Source organism: Carya illinoinensis, chromosome 3 (assembly GCF_018687715.1).
Source record: "Carya illinoinensis cultivar Pawnee chromosome 3, C.illinoinensisPawnee_v1, whole genome shotgun sequence".
Classification (NCBI taxonomy): Eukaryota; Viridiplantae; Streptophyta; class Magnoliopsida; order Fagales; family Juglandaceae; genus Carya; species Carya illinoinensis.
In genome coordinates, this window is record NC_056754.1 from 51,535,262 (window position 1) to 51,553,176 (window position 17,915).

Here is a 17,915-nt window from a genome sequence, read left to right on the forward strand (position 1 = left end):
AGCCGCAACATTTCAATGGTAGGGATCTAATTCCCTGTCGACCAAGCCATGGATACCACATTCAGAGCAGCAAATAAACTTGATTGGATTTTATTCAAGGTTTAAACTTGTTGGATTTTATTCTTGTTTCCCGGTTTCCACATACTTAAATCTTCACTGTTTCAAGAGCTATCTTCCCTTGCTGATAGCACTCATAGTTTATGGCTCCATAGTTCTTCACATTTCTATACAACCTCGGCCTCTTCTCGTCTATCAAGCAATCCACAGGTCCAATCTCTCGCTCTGGCTCTGGCTCACTGAGCGTTGCCACTGATACTCTCATCTTCTCTGAGTTGGTCACAACCCTGTGCACTGGACTCTTGAATATCCCGTTGCTCATTATCTGCAATATGAATTGAGTTACAAATGCTTATATCTGAATGATGATAGGGATTAGGGATTAAAGTTACAAAATTTGGGAGAAATTTACCTGCATTTGATCACCGAGGTTCACAAGAAGAGCATCGGGGATTGAAGGGATTCTAACCCATCTATCTTCTATGAAAACTTGAAGACCTTCTACTTCTCCATCTTGCAAGAGCACTGTAATTCCTGACTTATCTGTATGAGGTTTGAGGCCAAGAACCTGATCGGGTCTGGAACAAGGTGGATAGTAGTTAAACCTGGTTTGCATCATTGCACGCTCTCCAAATTGTTTTGAGAAGCTATCCTCTTCCAACTTCAATGACTTTGCCATGGCCTTGTACAGAAGCTCCATCACAGACTTTATCCTTGTTCCATATTCATGAAAGATCTCTCTGCAAGAAAATATCATAAATCTATATCAATTGAAGCAGGTCTGCAAATTTCAGAAGCAAAAGAAAGAAATGAAATGAGAGGGGGTTAAGTACCCAAAGTGAGTTGGGTTTCGGGGCCAAAGCTCAAGCCTTCTTTGGTCTTCCGGAAATACATTGAGAGCAAGGCGATAGGACCAGTCAAGAATTTGCTTTTCTGACACTACAACATCATGTCCATACCCTTCACCCTCGTTCACTGCTCGGGCATACTTCTGCTTTTCTTCCATTGGTAGAGCGAAGAATTGTTTTGTAACTTCGCGTACTTTGTCAAGCAATGAACTTGAAATCCCATGACCAATTGCCTGAAACATTGAAACAAATACAAAAGAAAAGGAAGGAGACGAAAGGAAAGATCTATTAGATGTAGAAGGGCAATCAATGAGGAAAAACGAACTGCTGTTCAGTTCTTCTAAGTTCTTAAACCAAGGTGGTCCGAATTGGACTGGATATTGCCGGATTGAGCCGAAAGTTTTGGAGTCGGGGCTGAGACTGGGAGTTGCATGGCCCAAGAAAAAACATTTCGGCCGAATTTGGATGAAGAAAATGTATGGGTGTATGGGTTGGGAATTAAGGTAACGATACACCTCCAACCCATTTATAACTTATAAATAATTTTAAATATAATGATATTTTTATATTATATTTAAACACATAAAATTATCAATAAAATCAAAATAAAATTTAAAACAATATTATTTTTCTACATAATTGTATACAAATTATAAATAAAAAGTAAGTTTATCATTTTCCTGATAATTAAAGAAAGAACTGGGGCCGAGAAAGAAAGAGAGAAACGACCAAGGAGTATTTGGGTCGATAAGAGAGGAGAAGTTTGGGCAATAGAGCTAGAACGGGCTGTGGTTCAATTCTTATGGAAAGGGCTTAAGCCCGCACCCAAACGAGGAAGAAAAAGCTCCAAACCTATCGAGAAAACACGAAGCCGTTTGGATAAAACAAGAAAAGCAAGGGATCTTGGGGAGAAAATCTCTCTCTCTCTCTCTCTCTAAGTCTAAGTCTAAGATATTACGCCTAACTACTTATGCAGAATAAAATAAGAGGATTCAAGTTAACTAAGACAAAACTCAAAAAATTAACCTGGAAGCATCCCGCAGAGCTCAGAGCTGATCTGAGTTTGTCAAGTTCATCCTCAACTTGTTTGGGATCAAGATGTGACGAAGATGGGGAAGAGAAGAGGCTGATATTGATGATGGGAATGGAAACCAAGGATAGAGAAGACTCAATAGATCCAAAGGTGGAATCTTTGACGATGAACTCAAGAGGGGGTTCTTCGCCCTTGATCGACATTTCTTCAACACTCTTGGACATGAGGGCAATCGCTTCAACAGAAGAGAGAGCCATTCTGCTTTTAATGCCCCCCTGAGCCAGTCTGCAACCTCAATTGCCTATATATATAGAGCAAGACTCAGGTGGGCTAGCTCCAAAAGTGCAAATAATTAAAGTGGCCATGGCTTTAAATATAAAATACGTTATGTGAATTTAATTAGCTGTATTTAATGGAGTTTAACATTTAATGCTTTGCATGAATTCTGTCTATCTTTCTTAAAATTAGAAATCAGCTTTTCAAAACACCCTCTCTTAACCTAGGCAACCAAATCAACAATTCTACAAAGTTAATGCAATTAGGTGAGAGGTCACTCATAAATGCATATACACCTCAACCTTATTAATCGGCTCTTGTTCAAAAGGCACCTGCTAATAAGAATCTATTGAATTGAGATATATTTTCATTTTTATCTAAATACTTTTTCTGATATTAAATCAGTAATGTTAGATATAGTCTTAGGTTGTATAAGTCCCGTATACTTCTTTTAAAAAAAGATAGGTTCCATTATTAAAAGCTAATTCTTTTATGTGGGTGCTATATTTATATTTAAAAAAAAAAAATATATATACAATACTTACATATTCTAATATTACAAATATCATTTATCATATTAAATACAGTATACATTTATATATATATATATTTCTCTCTGGATTATATAAAATAGATCTAAATCATAAAATTATAGAAAATCCTTATTGGCATCTATTAGGGTTATGTTAATCACATCTCTCTAACATGTGACGTTTGAACATTCAATGAGCATATTTACATATCTAATTGATTTATTTTACTTGAAATAGTTATAGAGCAAGGATCGGCTTTGGAGCACTTTTCAATGCTCTTTGTTCCCCAAGGCAACCGAAAACATGAATGGCAATTTGGTAAAAGATAGCCGACAAAACATATTTAAAATGCCCTACATGTCGGCATACGTCTCCATTTCATTTGTCTTCTTTGATTAATTAGTCTTGAAATTGATTAACAATGAAGCATTTTTATTTTTTTATTAAATTCGGTTCCTGCTAATTGTTTGAACCATCATGAGTATTACAAGACAAGGTCTATGTTTTGGAAGAAGATGCCTGCCAACTTCAGGTTTTCCAGATGTGATGGCCCTTCTGTTTGCACATATATGTCCCGTTCCATTCGTTGAAGCAAAAACGATCGAGCGAGGTAGAAAACAGCAACCACGTGAGGGTGAAGAGTGCCGGTCTTATCAATAATAATATTATATTATTCATTTTTTTCAAAAACATATTATAAATAATTATATAAAAATAAATCTATAAACTAACACAACTTAATGTTAATATTATGTTATAAAATTACTTTTATTATAAAGTAAATCTTACCAATCTCATGAAATTACGTCAATTTGTGAGTTTACTTTTTTATAATATTTTTTATGTAACTAGCCATTTTTTTTTTCATATCATCTTCCAATAAGAAACGGATCGAGTTTATAGTGTTTTTCTTTTTAATTATCATGAGATCGAATCTTAGCAACAAGGCACTTGTTTGATTGATAATATTTTATCATATTTTTTAAAGTAATTTGACATATTTTTCGGTTAATAATCTCATTTTGTGATCATCATTAGGAGTGGGCAGCAAGCCCCGCACCTCGCTGCTCTGCCCCGCCCTCATCTGGGGCCTCTAGCGGAGGAGGGGGACAGACTGGGTTCAACCCCACTTCATATATATATATATATATATTATACGTATATATATTTATATGTTTATATATAACCCAAGCATGAAACGATGTTGTTTCGTCTGTCATTTTAGACAAAATGACGTTGTTTCATGCCTGGGGTTAAGAAGCCCCCTACCCTGCAACCCCTTTTAGACTTTCAATCTCTCTCTCTCTCTCTCTCTCTCATTTTGTTGCTATCATTGTTCGTCTGATTTACTGCGCTGAAGGTAAGAATCGAATCTCATTGAGTCACTACTGATAATTTTGATTTCATTTTAAGTTTTGTTGAGTTTTGGAATGGAGATAGAAGGAATGATGTGATTGAATTGAAGATGGATGATGAGATTGTGTTTGTGAATTGTGTGTTTTGGAGAATTGATTGTGCATGTGATTGTGTGATTTTGATTTTTTGAATTTTGATGTGCAATTTCAAATATTGTAGGGTTTAACTTTTGGATTAGAACCCTAAAAACACCCTGGGCATGAAACGATGCCACGCCGTTTCATGTTTGGGGTGTTTTTTTATTTTTATATATACATATATATATATATATATAAATATTATATATATGAGTGGGGCTCAGCCCCCTCCGTCCCCTACCTTTGGTGGAGGCCCTAGATGTGGACGGGGCCACTTGCCCCTAGAATCTGCGGTACGGATACCTAGCCCTGCATGGGCAAGGGTGGGGCGAAGCAGTGGAGTGCGGGGCCCCGTTACCCACCCCTAGTTCATGGCAGAATTGGCCAAGAGAACCCCCACCAAACTGTGGGAGTTCATGGATCAGGTCGATAATTTCATCAATACCAATGACACACTTCGCACTCTAATCGAACCAAAGAAGAAAGAACTGGAGCAAGTGTACAAGAAAAGGAAGGCCCTGGCTATCGGCCTTGCTCGCAAAAAAGCAGAAAGAAGGCCGTGCGACAGAAGGAGGGAGGAGCCCTCATCGAAGAGTATGGGAACTGGCTAAACCACTTGGCGCTCGCCATCCAAAAAGATGAGTGCCAGCCCGCCCAAGAGGATAACCAACTAGTGCGCTATTACTGCACCTACTACCAGTCGACCACTCACAGCATAGAAGATTGCCACTCCGCTCGAGGTGGAAGGGATCGGGCAGCACTAAAATATCCCCTACTTGACAGGTAGAACAAGTGTGGAGGAAGCGATCTCGGAAAAGAAGCTCTAATAGGGGCGATAGGCAAAGAAGAGCAGAGGGTCCCCAGTGAAAGGAAACCGAGCAAAAACCTCCGCATGGTTCTCCCAAGTTTCTGTGTCGAGAAGGATTTCCATTGGGAGAAATCAGAACCATTGGATACAAATGGAGCCTGATGACAAGAAATAGAAAGTGGTCTGTAAAGAAAGTCCTTTACTGAGATGAATTATCTGTTATAAAAGGTGGCTGTAGAGGCCATTATATATACAGAAGGTGGCCTCTGCTCTGCACTGTCAAAGCACTAGAAAATAGAAAACAAATTCTAACAACCTACTGCTGTGTATAAGGACAGAATGTACACGTATAGAGAATATACAAATATGTAAATGAATATACTGTATTACAACTTTTAACACTCCTCCTCAAGATGGACTATTTATGTTTAAAAGTCTCATCTTGGAAACTAAAGACTCAAACTGTTGTTGTCTCAATGCCTTGGTGAAGAGATCTGCCAATTGCATGTTGTTCTTGACATGCAAAGTTTTGATTAAACCAGCTTGAAGCTTCTCCCTTGCTACATGACAATCGATGTCTATGTGTTTTGTTATCTAATGGAAGACTGTGTTAGTTGCTATTTGTAATGCTGCTTGGTTATCACAGAATAACAAGGCTGGATGTGAGTGAGGGACATGTAAATCCTTGAGTAATTGAACCAACCATGTTAATTCACATACTGTTGATGCCATAGATCTGTACTCTGCCTCTGCAGAGCTTCTAGAGATAGTCGTTTGCTTCTTAGATCTCCATGAAATCAGTGAATCTCCAAGGAAGATATAGAAACCAGTGACATTTCTTTTGGTGTCAACACAACCTGCCCAGTCTGCATCTGCAAAGGCCTTTAGGTGCAGCTTTGATTTAGAGGACAAAAAAATGCCTTGTCCAGGAGTCCCCTTGATGTACTGCAGCACCCTATTTGTTGCTACAAGATGTGTATGTCTAGGCTTATCCATGAATTAAGAAAGAACTTGTATCGAGTAGGAGATATCAGGCCTTGTGATGGTCAAATATATTAATCTACCAACTAGCCTTCTATATGCTGCTGGATCATCAAGCAAAGTCCCTTCTATTTTGCTTAGTTTTAAGTTCTGCTCCATTGGAAACTTTTGCATTTTACTCCCCAACATCCCACTATCCTCAAGAATCTCCAGTGCATATTTTCTTTGGCCAAGTGAAATCCCATTAGCTGATCTAGCTATCTCGATGCCCAAAAAATATTTTAAAGGTCCTAGATCCTTTAATTTGCTGTCTAGAAATAACTTGAGTTCTTCAACAGCATTCATGTCATTGGATGCTATTAATATGTCATCCATATACACAAGTAGGGCTATGAAGGATGAACCAGAGACCTTAATAAAAAGGGAGTGGTCTGTAGCAGACTGGATAAAACCATGTGAAATCAAAGTTCCTGAAAATTTGCTAAACCATTGTCTCGAGGCTTGCATCAAGCTATAAAGTGACTTAAGCAATTTACAAACTTGTTTATTCTCCCCCTGTTTAGCAAATCCTGGTGGTAAACTTATATAGACTTCTTCATGAAGTTAACCATGCAATAAAGCATTGTTGACATCTAATTGTGTGGGATGCCAATTGAAAATGAAAGCAAGAGCCAAAATGGTTCTAACAGTTACCATTTTAGCAACTGGGGAGAAATTATCATAATAATCAAATCCTTCTAGTTGGGTATAACCCTTGGGCACTATTTTATTTCAATTGTCCCATCTGACCTGAGTTTGACTTTGTAAACCCATCTGCACCCTATGGGAGATTTACCATTAAGTGGGGTAGTTAATTCCCAGGTTTGATTAGCTTCAAGGGCTGCTGTCTCAGCTGCTATAGCTTGTCTCCATTGAGGATGAAAAACAGTCTCACTAAAGGATTTTGGCTCATAAATTGTGGATAAATTGAAAGTAAAAGTTTTATGAGAGGGTGAGAGATGATGATAATAAATTGTAGAGGCTAAAGAATGAGGATTACCTGCTTGTGGAGGACCATCAAAAGAGGAAGACTGAATTGGAGTCTGAAAGGGGAGGAGCCTGAGATGAAAATCTAATAAGTAGCCAGGAACTCTTCTAACTCTAGTAGAAACACGAGTAGGTAAAATGTTGCCTATAACTGAAGAGGGGATTCGTTGAGGAGGTAAGTGTCAGTCAATATACAGTCACCCCAAAAGGAAAAAGGAAGACCAGATTGAAATCTAAGAGATCTTGTAATGTTTAAAAGGGTTTGATGTTTTCTTTCAACCCTTGCATTCTGTTGTGGTGTTTCAATGTAAGATTTCTGATGTATGTAGCTTTTAGAATTATAGAAATGAGTCACGAGGAATTTTAGACCATTATTAGTTCGAATACTTTTAATTCTAGAGTGAAATTGAGTGTTGAGAAGTTCAAAAAAGGCTTTGAGAATGGACCTAGTATTAGATTTATGTTTCATTAAGTAGGTCCAAGTACATCTAGTGCAATCCTCCACAACAGTAAGGTAATATTTGAAACCAGAATGAGTGGGCACAGAAAATGACCCCCAAATATCACAGTGTATAAGACCAAAAGGATGAGAAGAAATTGAGCTACTAATATTAAAAGGAAGGCATTTTTGTTTTGCTAGAGGGCAGGTAGTACAATGAAAGGGGTCTGAGTATGTAATCTCATAGTCAAGTTTCTGTAACAAACTAATTCTAGAGGCAAAAGTGTGCCCAAGTCTAAAGTGCCATAAATCAAAACAACATGGTTTAACAAAATTACTAGAAATAGAGGTATTTAAGGTTGCTTGTTTGTAGAAGTATAGGCCATCTCTCTCTTCATCGACTCCAATCATCTTCTTGCTGGTAAGGTCCTGAATCAAGCAAGAATGAAGCATGAAAATAAGAGAACAGTTAGAGTTAATACTTAATTTGCTAGCTGAAATTAAGTTGAAGTGAAAAGTAGGGACACAAAGCACATTAAACAAAGTAAGGTCAGAGGAAAGCTGAATTGTGCCTATATGAGAGACAGATATGGAAGTGTTATTTGAAAGTTTAACAATTGAAGAGCAAGGGACAGAAGATACAAAGAGAGAAGGATCATTGATCATATGATCCAAGGCCCCTGTATCAATAATCTAGGTGGCAGAAGAATAAGATACATGATGAGAGGAAGAGAAGGATGTTATACTTAAGACATTGTGAGAAAATGCTAGATTGGTAGACTAAGTGTTTGAATCTATTGGTTTCACAGAATGTGAATTCAACATAGAGATGATTTGGTGGTACTGCTCATTGGTGAAAGACATGGTAGCAGAACCTCATGTCATAGGTGAAGAAACATTAGGATGAAATAAATCATCATAAGTAACAGGATTGGAACCTGAAGTAGTATTGCCAGAAGTTGTAAAGGGCTTATTTTTGAATTTAAAGCTAGGTGGGAAGCCATGTAGTTTATAGCATCAATCAACAGTGTGGCCTAAAATACCACAGTGACTACAGAGAGGTCTCTCTTTAGCATAAGAAGGGGTTTGTCTATTGGTTCTAGTGTAGTCTTGTCGAGATAAAAGGGCCATAGGTTCCATAGGAGGTGTAGGAAGAATCTCAGGTTGTCTTTCTTCTTGATGGACTAAGGAAAAAATTTGGTTAATGGGTGGGAGGGGTATCATAAGAAGGATTTGAGCTCTAACAGCCGAGAAAAACTCATTAAGGCCAACTAGAAATTGAATGACATATTCAAAGTGTTGAGTAGTAACAACATCTTTGAGGGCACCACAAGAACAGAGAGGAAGGGGTTCGTAGTTACTTAATTCATCCCATAGACTTTTGAGGATAGTAAAATAGGTAGAAACAGAGAGTCTCTTGAGAGAGACCAGATATTTGCCTTTGAAGTTGAAAAATACATAGGCCATTAGCTTGAGAGAAACGGTCTCTCAAGTCATTCCAGACTTCTTGAGCATTGGCAATATATAAAACACTATTAGCAATTTCTTTACAAACAACATTTAGAAGCCAAGAAAATATCATTTCGTTGCATCTACACCAAGGACCAAAATTAGGGTTATCAGCATTAGGTCAACTGATAGTTCCATCGAGAAAAACATGTTTGTTTTTGGCTTCTGAGGCAATAAGCATGGACTGGCGCTATGAATGGTAGTTGTCCCTTGAAACAGAAAGGGGTTAGGAGACAAGCATGGCGCTTGGGCTCTCCAAGTGATGGAGGTAATAAGGATTGGAAGGATGATCAGGGTTCACAGCAGGTGGAGGTGGAGGTGGAGGATCACCAGAGGTAAACATGAGGAGCCTATTTGGCAACTGAGAATAGAAAGAAGAATGAAAAAAACTCTTTTCTCAAGAGCTTTCTGATACCATGACAAGAAATAGAAAGTGGTCTGTAAAGAAAATCCTTTACTGAAATGAATTATCTGTTACAAAAGGTGGCTGTAGTGGCCATTATATATATAGAAGGTGGCCTCTGCTCTGCACTATCAGAGCACTAGAAAATAGAAAATAAATTCAAACAACTTACTACTGTGTATAAAGACAGAATGTACACATATAGAGAATATACAAATATGTAAATGAATATATTGTATTACAACTTTTAACACCTGACTTATTGGAATCTTATAAACAGTAAAAAATTTTTATTTTCAAATAAGAATTTCATACATTATCTATCTTTATTTTTATCTCAACATATCCCATCTTATCACTGTTATGTGATTGTATTGATATCGACCTTTTTTCTTTGAAGAGTAGGTCCTAAGTTTTTCCGTCCTTTAACTTGTAACAATGGTGGCGTGTGAGTACAAAATATTTACATATATGTGGTCTGGTGGGATTATTGGAGTACTGCCTGTATTATTGGTTAGAGAAGAGACGTACGACCTCCGTTTTTGCCAATAATTATCTTTACGGTTAGGGAAGAAGGCAATTGGTCTGCGTCTTTATTTTTTGTTTGAATCTTTTTAGTGCATGCATTCGTCTAGACGTGTTTGGGATGACAGGCTAGACTGCACGTACGTGGCCAATGTATGTATGGACGCGCGTGGTTTACATGCTGTGGATAACCATGTCGATCGATCTACTTTGCTGCTAGCCTGCTATTGTGTGGTGAAGAGTCCAAAAGGAGTAAAATCCATTTAATAATTGGATCAGGATGAATTTTTTTTTTTTTTGGGTAATCTCAAACCAAAGTACTGAATTACTTAAACTACAAGAAAAATTCGCCGAAAGTAAATTTTAAAGATGATATCTTTTTTTAAGATATATTAAATTTGTTTTATAATAAAAAATAAATAATTTTATAATCTAATATATCACATCAAATTATTAATTTATAAATTTATTTTTATATAATTTTACAAAATATATAGGGTGGAAAGTCGCAATACTCTGGATAAAAACGTACGTTATGCTATTAAAATTGTTTATAAAAACTAATTATTTCACATATTTAGTGTAATAGGAAGAGAACGTTGTCTGTAATTAAGAGTAACTAATAATATTTACTGTTAAAGATCACTAGCTTTTCCTATGACGCTGTACGGCATGCATGCAGATTAGTGCATGCAGTCTGCACCTGCATCTTTGTGATTTAAAGCTGGTTCCAATTGGAGTTGGAGAGCTGGGTGTGATGTGTTGGCATTCTTGATCTGGGGTCCATGCAGGAACAAAGAAATACGAGACAAGTCTTTGTGTAAATTTATTCTTAAGAAGGCTTGTATTCCAAATTTAGCCACAGCTTGCTTAATGGTACTTACATTATTATACAATATGCTGATCCGTACGGAACAAAGAAAATGAATTATTGATCTTAACATTATGAAGCTAGCTGGTTTTTATGCCAATGAAATTCCCAGCTAGCTAGCGAATTCCAGATGCATTCATACTTAAAACTCTTACTGTTTCAAGAGCAACCGTCCCTTTTTGAAAGCACTCGTAGTTGATAGCACCATAATTCTTCACATTTCTATACAACCTCGGCCTATTCTCGTCTATTAGGAGGTCCACGGGGCCAATCTCTCTATGTGGCTCTGGCTCACTGAATGTTGCCACTGATAATCTCATCTTTTCTGTGTTGGTCACCACCCTGTGCATCGGACTCTTGAATATCCCGTTGCTCATTATCTGCAACCACGTTATTTTGAAAAAATACGTACCCATGCATGTTAAGTGAATAATTAAAAGTCATATTGATAATTAATTAGCAGAATATTAAATGCATGCAAGAACATTTGAAAGGAAGAAATTAATTAGTTAATTACCTGCATTTGATCACCGAGGTTCACAAGAAGAGCATCGGGAATTATAGGAACTCTAACCCATCTGTCTTCTATGAAAACTTGAAGACCTTCTACTTCTCCATCTTGCAAGAGAATTGTAATTCCTGACCTATCGGTATGAGGTTTGACGCCAAGAACCTGATCGGGTCTGGAGCAAGGTGGATAGAAGTTGAACCTGGTTTGCATCAGTACGCGGTCTCCAAATTGTTTCGAGAAGCTATCCTCTTCCAACTTCAGTGACTTTGCCATGGCCTTGAACAGAAGATCGATCACAGACTTTGTCCTTGTTCCATATTCATGTAACATCTCTCTACACCAAAAATATATATGTATAAGAAATTAATCTCTTTCAAATTAAATATCATGTCATCACAAGAGCTTCTATAAAACAAATTCAGTTTCGATACTCATGTTATAGTACCAAACATGTCATGATCATGATAAAGTATATTTGATGAGTGGAATTAATAGAAAGAAATGAGATCGAGAGGGTAAGTACCCAAAGTCAGTTGGATTTTGGGGCCAAAGATGAAGCCTTCTTAGGTCTTCAGGAAAGACCCTGAGAGTAAGGCGATAGGACCAATCAAGAACTTGCTTTTCTGACACAACAACATCGTTTCCATAGCCTTCAGACTCATTGACTGCTCGAGAGTACTTTTGTTTCTCTTCTGCTGGTAGAGCAAAGAATTGCTTTGCAACTTCACGTACCTTGTCCAGAAATGAACTTGACATCCCATGACCTATTGCCTGAAACTTGGAAACAATTCACAAGAAAATATATAGGCAGAATTAGGGCTATAAATGAAGAAAAACGAACGGTGGATATCAATGGTTCATTCCTTTTCAATTTCCAATCAACTGCTAGAATCATGTGGATCCATCGTATAAACTACATTGTACCACTCCAACAATTGGGACTGGACTTGTGCCTAAAAAATAACAGCAGTTTTCTCTAAATTTTATTAATTTGACCCAAAGTCGTCCAAATTGGATTTGAGATAGTCAAATTGGGCTGAAAGGTGAAAACTGGACAGAAATGAAGTTGGGCCTTGTATACACTGAAACCAGGCCGAATGGTTGTATGGCCCAATAAAAGAATTAGATCCAAAAGGTTGGACAAGATGTTTGAACTCTAGAAAGCAAGCAAAAAACTAGGCCCTAAAAGTCAAAAAGAGGTAAACTGGCTTGAATAATTTGGCCGTAAAAAGGTGAACTTGGACAATCAAGCTGAATGGGATATAGTTTAATTTCAATAGAATGGGCTTAAGCCCGCACTCAAAAACAGCAAGATCTTTAACCTAGAAAAGCGAAGCAAGTGCAACTACCCCTACAGCTACAAGTCAACCCGACGATCATCTTCTTTTACAAAAAAGGAAGGTTGGTTCATGAGATGCAGGAGAATGGATCTTCTCACTGTTCATAGCAGAAACCGAAAAAAAAGAAAGGAGAGGAAAATCAGAGAGAGAGAGAACAGGAATCTGAAAGTGGATTGTTAGCATAGGCTAAATACGATCCTAAATCCACTGTAAACTGGATAGGTTTCTGTACTTGCTTATTTTCACATAATTATTGTTTTAGGTTAATATAAATACAGATTGGACATGTCGAGAAAACACGTTGCTGTTTGGATAAAGCATGGAAAGCAAGGGATCAAAGCAAGGGATATTGGGGGAGAGAAAAGAAAAAGGAAAAAAAGAAGGTGGTGGGGGGATCTTTCTTAAAAGAAGCAGAAAAAAAAGTTGTCGAAGAAAAGAAATTGAAGTTAATTAGAGAGATAAAACTGATCATAACCTGGAAGCATCCTCCTGAGCTTAAAGCAGATCTTAGTTTCTCAAGTTCATCCTCAACTTGTTTAGAATGATGATCATGTGATGGAGATAGCTGGGAAGAGAAGAGACCGATATTGATAATGGGAATGGAACCCAAAGGGGGAGAAGACTCGATAGACCCAAAGGTGGAATCTTTAACGATGTACTCAGGTGGAGGTTCATCGCCCTTGATCGACATTTCCTCAACAGAAGGAAGAGCCATGCTGTGTTGCCCCGTGACTCATGAGGTTAAACTACCATACAATAATTTATAACTCAGACGTACTGCTAAAACTTGAAATAGTTATAGAGCAAGGATCGGTTTGTAAATTGCAAGGTTAATAAAAAAAACAAAAAAAAACCGTACGTGATTTTAAAGGGATTGGAGCATTTTTCAATGCTCTTTGTTCCCCTAGGCAACCGAAAACAATGGCAATTGGGTAAAAGACAACCGACAAAACATATTTTAAATGGCCTAAATGTCGGCATATGTCTCAGACCCTCTCTCCATTTCATTTGTCTTCTTTGATTAATTAGTCTTGAAATTGATTAACAATGAAGCATTTTTATTTTTTTATTAAATTCGGTTCCTGCTAATTGTTTGAACCATCATGAGTATTACAAGACAAAGTCTATGTTTTGGAAGATGATGCCTGCCAACTTCAGGTTTTCCAGATATGATGGTCTTTCTTTCTGTTTGCAGATATATATATATATGTGATCCCACTCGCTCAAGAAAAACGTACGATTCGAGCAAGGGAGAAAACAGCAACAGCACGAGACTCTTATCAATAATACTATTATTTTATTTTCTTTAAAAATATTTTAAACACAAATAAATTATATAAAAATAAATTTATAAATTGATATGACTTAATATAATTAAATATAATATATAAGATTATAAAATTAATTTTATTAATTTTTGGTGACTTGATAGAAGAAATAGAGCCTTAAATACGTATATAGGTGTATAGGTCCAGCAAGATGAATGCATGCTATCTCGATCGTGATATATATGTTTGCTTTATCCTGTTTATAAATTTTTAGGAGATTAATATATAAATTATAACACCAAAAAGGAAAACGAATAGATCCAAAGCAGCTCGCCGGCCTCTAACTTGTTATAATGTTTTTTTTATCACGCGAGTGTTTGTTATAAGTAAAAATTATAATTGTGTATTAATATGTGTATTAATTTAATATGATTGATTAAAAAATAGATTTTATTAAAAATAATATTAATTTAAATTTTAAATATAAAAAAATTAATATTAATATATAAATTAAGAGTTTTGCTACATACAAGCACAGTCGCGCACTAATCTGTGTATTAATACTGATTTATTCATATTTAAAATTTAAATTAATACTGTTTTCAATAAAATTTACTTTTTGACCAATCACATTACACTGATGTACAAATTAATGCATAATGGATAATGCTACAGTCACCGCTCAAATATACTGTTTTTCCTTCCCGCTTGATGTGGCAAGCCACGTGTCTTAATTGAAAGAAAAAGAACGAAAGGCCAAAAATGTCTTCCGCCCAACCCCCTAAAATTTCCTCTTCAGAAGTCGAACTCCCCAACGCCTCTGTCACTTGCGCAATCTCCCTCGGCGAAAAAGATAGCAAAAGGTACGTTTGATCCGAACAATCAAACTTTCCCAACTGTCTAGCAACTCATTCGCCCTCTCTTTGTATTCGCAGACTGCCAGTAGCAAACAGGGCTTCAATAACCTCTAAGATGGAACTCAACAAGAGAAGATCGTAAAAAAATCAGATAAATAACCAAAATATACGAAACATATTTTAGAAAAGGTCTGATGAAAAATATTGGAAAAGAACGTAAAGTTAGATCCTTTCCGTCTAATATATATCCATATACATTTGTAGTTCTTCCTCTCCGGTCAGATCTCCTTCATCCATAAAGCCTCCAATCACATGAGCGCCTCTTGCTCCTCAGTGAGTTTTCTTTTTTCTTTTTAATACATATTTGCTTCTTTTCTTTCTTTCCCTATTATTATTATTTTTAATTTTGCTTTTTGGGTTTTGCGTTGCAATATTATGAATTTCTAATATTTGTTGTTCCTGGGTTTTGTTGCTTCTGGTTGTCAGGTTGAGAATCCGGGCATTTGCTCTTGAAACTGAGGAGTTGGACCAATTTTTGGGACTTGAGAATACACGGCCGAGATTGATTATTTCAGTTGGAATGGAAGATTCGGGAATGGAAAGCTCAAAGCTGAGGTTCGCCCAGCGCAGGGGAAAATGCTACTAAGTGGAGAGTGGAGTTAGGGTTTATTTTTTGGGAGAGAAGAACAACAGGAAAGGAAGCCGACTGATCAAAAAATTTTTTTGAGTTGGCATGGAAGACTTGGGGATGGAAGGGCAGAGGAACAGGCTACGGAGCGGAGAGTGTTTTTGGGAGAGAGAGAACAAAAGAAAGGAAGATGACTGATCTAAAATTTTATTTTTTATCTTTAAAGTTGATGCCACAGAGAATGCCACGTCAAGCGGTAGCAGGCAGCGGGAGCATCAAGCGGTGGACATAGCATTTTCCAATGCATAATTATATTTATAATTATATTTTTTCATAAATTAATAAATATCTTTATTTATACATAACAAAACAGTTTTGTTATAATATTTGTTAACAGAACCCACACACTCCAAAAAGTTGGATGCAGGTCAGTTTGCACACACTTTGCGCTCACATTTATAAGAATTAATCTACGGAGAAGCCACTGTTTCGGTGCATCCATTGCACACATGATGTGGCCTAGTAAATTGACCAATTTACCCCTACAGCTGTGCGTTCCCTCTCAGATTTCATTTCACCCATTTTCTATACGAAACAAAGCTCCATCTGCACTCTCCCCCCACCCCCTCTTCTCGCCTATCCTCTTCCCCACCCCCACCGCGGCACCTAGCCCTCAATCCACCGAATCTCTTAATAGCTTCATCTTCCGATTTTCCACCTTGTCTGTGTTCTCCTCTCTGCCCAGAATCTCTTCACAGCTTCATCTTTCTTCTTCTTGGTTGGGCACCTTCGATTTCGTCTGCAGGTAAATTTCCAGATCTTCTTTCTTATTTTTAGGATTTCTGGTTGGGTACAACCATGTGGAAGGGAGGCTTGGGGTTTTGTGATTCTGTGAGGTGGGTTTTGAAGATATTGGGGCTTAGGGTTGTCTGTTGTGTTGTGTGTTGATGCTTAAGTCTGTTTTGGGTATTGTTGTAGTTCTTAAATAAATAAATAAAACTGCAAAACATTAATTGAGAAGGATATGATTATATTTTATTGGTTGTAAATCCGTTTACTAGTTGATTGTATTTTGTTGGTTGTAAATATCTATCAATTCCTTAACAAACAAAATGGGTTCTATCTCAGAGAATATTTTGAAATGTAAACGTTAGACATTTTGCAAGAATGAGAAAGAATGTACCTACGTTCATATGCCATTTTGATGATCCTGCTTTGGTTTCAGCTTTCAAAGTAACTACCCTTTGGGAACCAAACTATTTCCTACAGCTCAATTTTTAATGAATAACTTTGGTTTGAATGTAGACCACTTAGTTGATTGTAGACTGCTCTTCTCGCTAATTTAGTCCTAAATCTGCACTGAAGCTCTTCTGGCATATTGATGCACTTACTATACCTTACATAATTGGCTCATAGCACGTTTAACTTATGTAATTCCAATGGCTTAGCTTGGATAGTGTTTAATTAATGTACTTCCAATGGCTTGGATACTTCTTTTCAGGATACTAGAATTAAAAACTTAAATAAAAACAGAATTTTAAATTCCAAAATTTCACTTCTTTACATAGATCTTCTTAAATATATCAAGATGGTTGGTTCATGGGTATTTTCTTTATACTTGTGTGCTGATTTTTCCCCTTGTACTTAAATATATCAAGATGGTTTATATGTCCTTAATATGATGTTGGTTTTTCTCTTTGAATAGGGATCTTGGTATAGAGCTTGATGGGAAATAGGGAAGAAAACACATCTGCCAACCTACCAATATGAAAGACAAAGAAACTCAAGACGAAGCTGGATTGGAAATTATTTTGGTGTGATTTGTGCTGTAATTATTTTGTATTCGAAAAACAATAATGTATGTCAGTCAGTGTTAAGATATGGATATTAGGTCATTTGTAATGTTCATCCAATTAATGTGTTTTTGAAATGTTGTAATGTTGTAATATTTGTAAGACATTTTGGAATGTAACTTTGAATGTTACTTACAAAAACATGTTTATAATGTAATTGTTTACATTGCATTCTGTTGATTGATTGTAATGATAACAATATCTGTCCAAAATTATATTGTAATTTGTCCAAAATCATAGAGTAATCTATACAAAATTAGAACCGAACTCTGCCCAAAAATACACCAACCACCAAAAATAAACTAACAACCAAAATATTTCTAGAATTACAATAACCAATCTGTCCACAGCATTACACTTAACAATATTTGTTCACAACTACAACCAAGATTTGTCCACAATTACAGCCAAGCATTACAACCGAGCATACCAGAATTATACTCTAAAATAGTTGTCCACATTACCACCAAGATCTGATTGGATAAACACAACAACTTCAATTATATATATAGGGAGAAAAGAGGGAGAGAAGTTGGACTTCTTTGTGCTAAGAAGAGAAAATATTTTTCAATCTGTAATGTTGCGTAATCATTTTGAAGTTTCAAAGGCAAGAGGATTTATTTTATTTTATTTTTTATTTGGGGGTTATCACTTAG

The 17,915-nt window shown here is 36.6% G+C and overlaps 3 protein-coding genes and 1 long non-coding RNA gene across 5 annotated transcripts; 1 reads left to right on the forward strand and 3 right to left on the reverse strand.

Moving 5' to 3' along the window:
- Positions 1-60: 60 nt before the first annotated feature.
- LOC122305204 (codeine O-demethylase-like) lies at positions 61-2,254 on the reverse strand. Of its 2 annotated transcripts, none has more exons than XM_043117567.1 (4): positions 1,932-2,254; positions 891-1,138; positions 470-818; positions 61-382 (listed from the first exon to the last, which is right to left on the reverse strand). In XM_043117567.1, the coding sequence occupies exons 1-4, from the start codon at positions 2,193-2,195 to the stop codon at positions 146-148; spliced, it is 1,098 nt and encodes a 365-aa protein (XP_042973501.1). In that variant the 5' UTR covers positions 2,196-2,254; the 3' UTR covers positions 61-145. The 2 variants fall into 2 exon arrangements, with proteins under 2 accessions (XP_042973501.1, XP_042973502.1); XM_043117568.1 differs by having other exon boundaries at positions 470-797; positions 1,932-2,246.
- A 2,694-nt stretch (positions 2,255-4,948) lies between these two features.
- Positions 4,949-6,404, reverse strand: LOC122304934 (uncharacterized mitochondrial protein AtMg00810-like). The gene is made up of 3 exons (XM_043117195.1): positions 6,113-6,404; positions 5,769-6,013; positions 4,949-5,206 (listed from the first exon to the last, which is right to left on the reverse strand). Exons 1-3 carry the CDS (start codon positions 6,402-6,404, stop codon positions 4,949-4,951), a joined length of 795 nt encoding a protein of 264 aa, XP_042973129.1.
- A 4,342-nt stretch (positions 6,405-10,746) lies between these two features.
- Positions 10,747-13,464, reverse strand: LOC122305206 (protein SRG1-like). Its single transcript, XM_043117569.1, has 4 exons — positions 13,129-13,464; positions 11,837-12,084; positions 11,320-11,647; positions 10,747-11,182 (listed from the first exon to the last, which is right to left on the reverse strand). The coding sequence occupies exons 1-4, from the start codon at positions 13,366-13,368 to the stop codon at positions 10,919-10,921; spliced, it is 1,080 nt and encodes a 359-aa protein (XP_042973503.1). The 5' UTR covers positions 13,369-13,464; the 3' UTR covers positions 10,747-10,918.
- Positions 13,465-15,816: 2,352 nt separating this feature from the next.
- On the forward strand, positions 15,817-17,433 carry LOC122305209. The gene is made up of 2 exons (XR_006241052.1): positions 15,817-16,211; positions 17,112-17,433. It is a non-coding gene; the product is annotated as an uncharacterized LOC122305209 (long non-coding RNA).
- The last annotated feature ends 482 nt before the right edge of the window (positions 17,434-17,915 follow it).

Excerpts from the sequence above, each read along its gene's own strand:
- LOC122304934 (XM_043117195.1), bottom strand. The coding sequence starts at position 6,404 with ATGGATGACATATTAATAGCATCCAATGACATGAATGCTGTTGAAGAA. Across the intron at positions 6,014-6,112 it reads AGCATATAGAAGGCTAGTTG|CAACAAATAGGGTGCTGCAG; the intron begins GTAGATTAATAT and ends CACATCTTGTAG. Across the intron at positions 5,207-5,768 it reads ACAGATCTATGGCATCAACA|GCTCCATTTGTATCCAATGG; the intron begins GTATGTGAATTA and ends TCTTGTCATCAG.
- LOC122305206 (XM_043117569.1), bottom strand. The coding sequence starts at position 13,368 with ATGGCTCTTCCTTCTGTTGAGGAAATGTCGATCAAGGGCGATGAACCT. Across the intron at positions 12,085-13,128 it reads GCTCAGGAGGATGCTTCCAG|GCAATAGGTCATGGGATGTC; the intron begins GTTATGATCAGT and ends TCCAAGTTTCAG. Across the intron at positions 11,648-11,836 it reads CAAAATCCAACTGACTTTGG|AGAGATGTTACATGAATATG; the intron begins GTACTTACCCTC and ends TTTTTGGTGTAG.
- LOC122305204 (XM_043117567.1), bottom strand. The coding sequence starts at position 2,195 with ATGGCTCTCTCTTCTGTTGAAGCGATTGCCCTCATGTCCAAGAGTGTT. Across the intron at positions 1,139-1,931 it reads GCTCTGCGGGATGCTTCCAG|GCAATTGGTCATGGGATTTC; the intron begins GTTAATTTTTTG and ends TCAATGTTTCAG. Across the intron at positions 819-890 it reads CGAAACCCAACTCACTTTGG|ATTTATGATATTTTCTTGCA; the intron begins GTACTTAACCCC and ends CAATTGATATAG.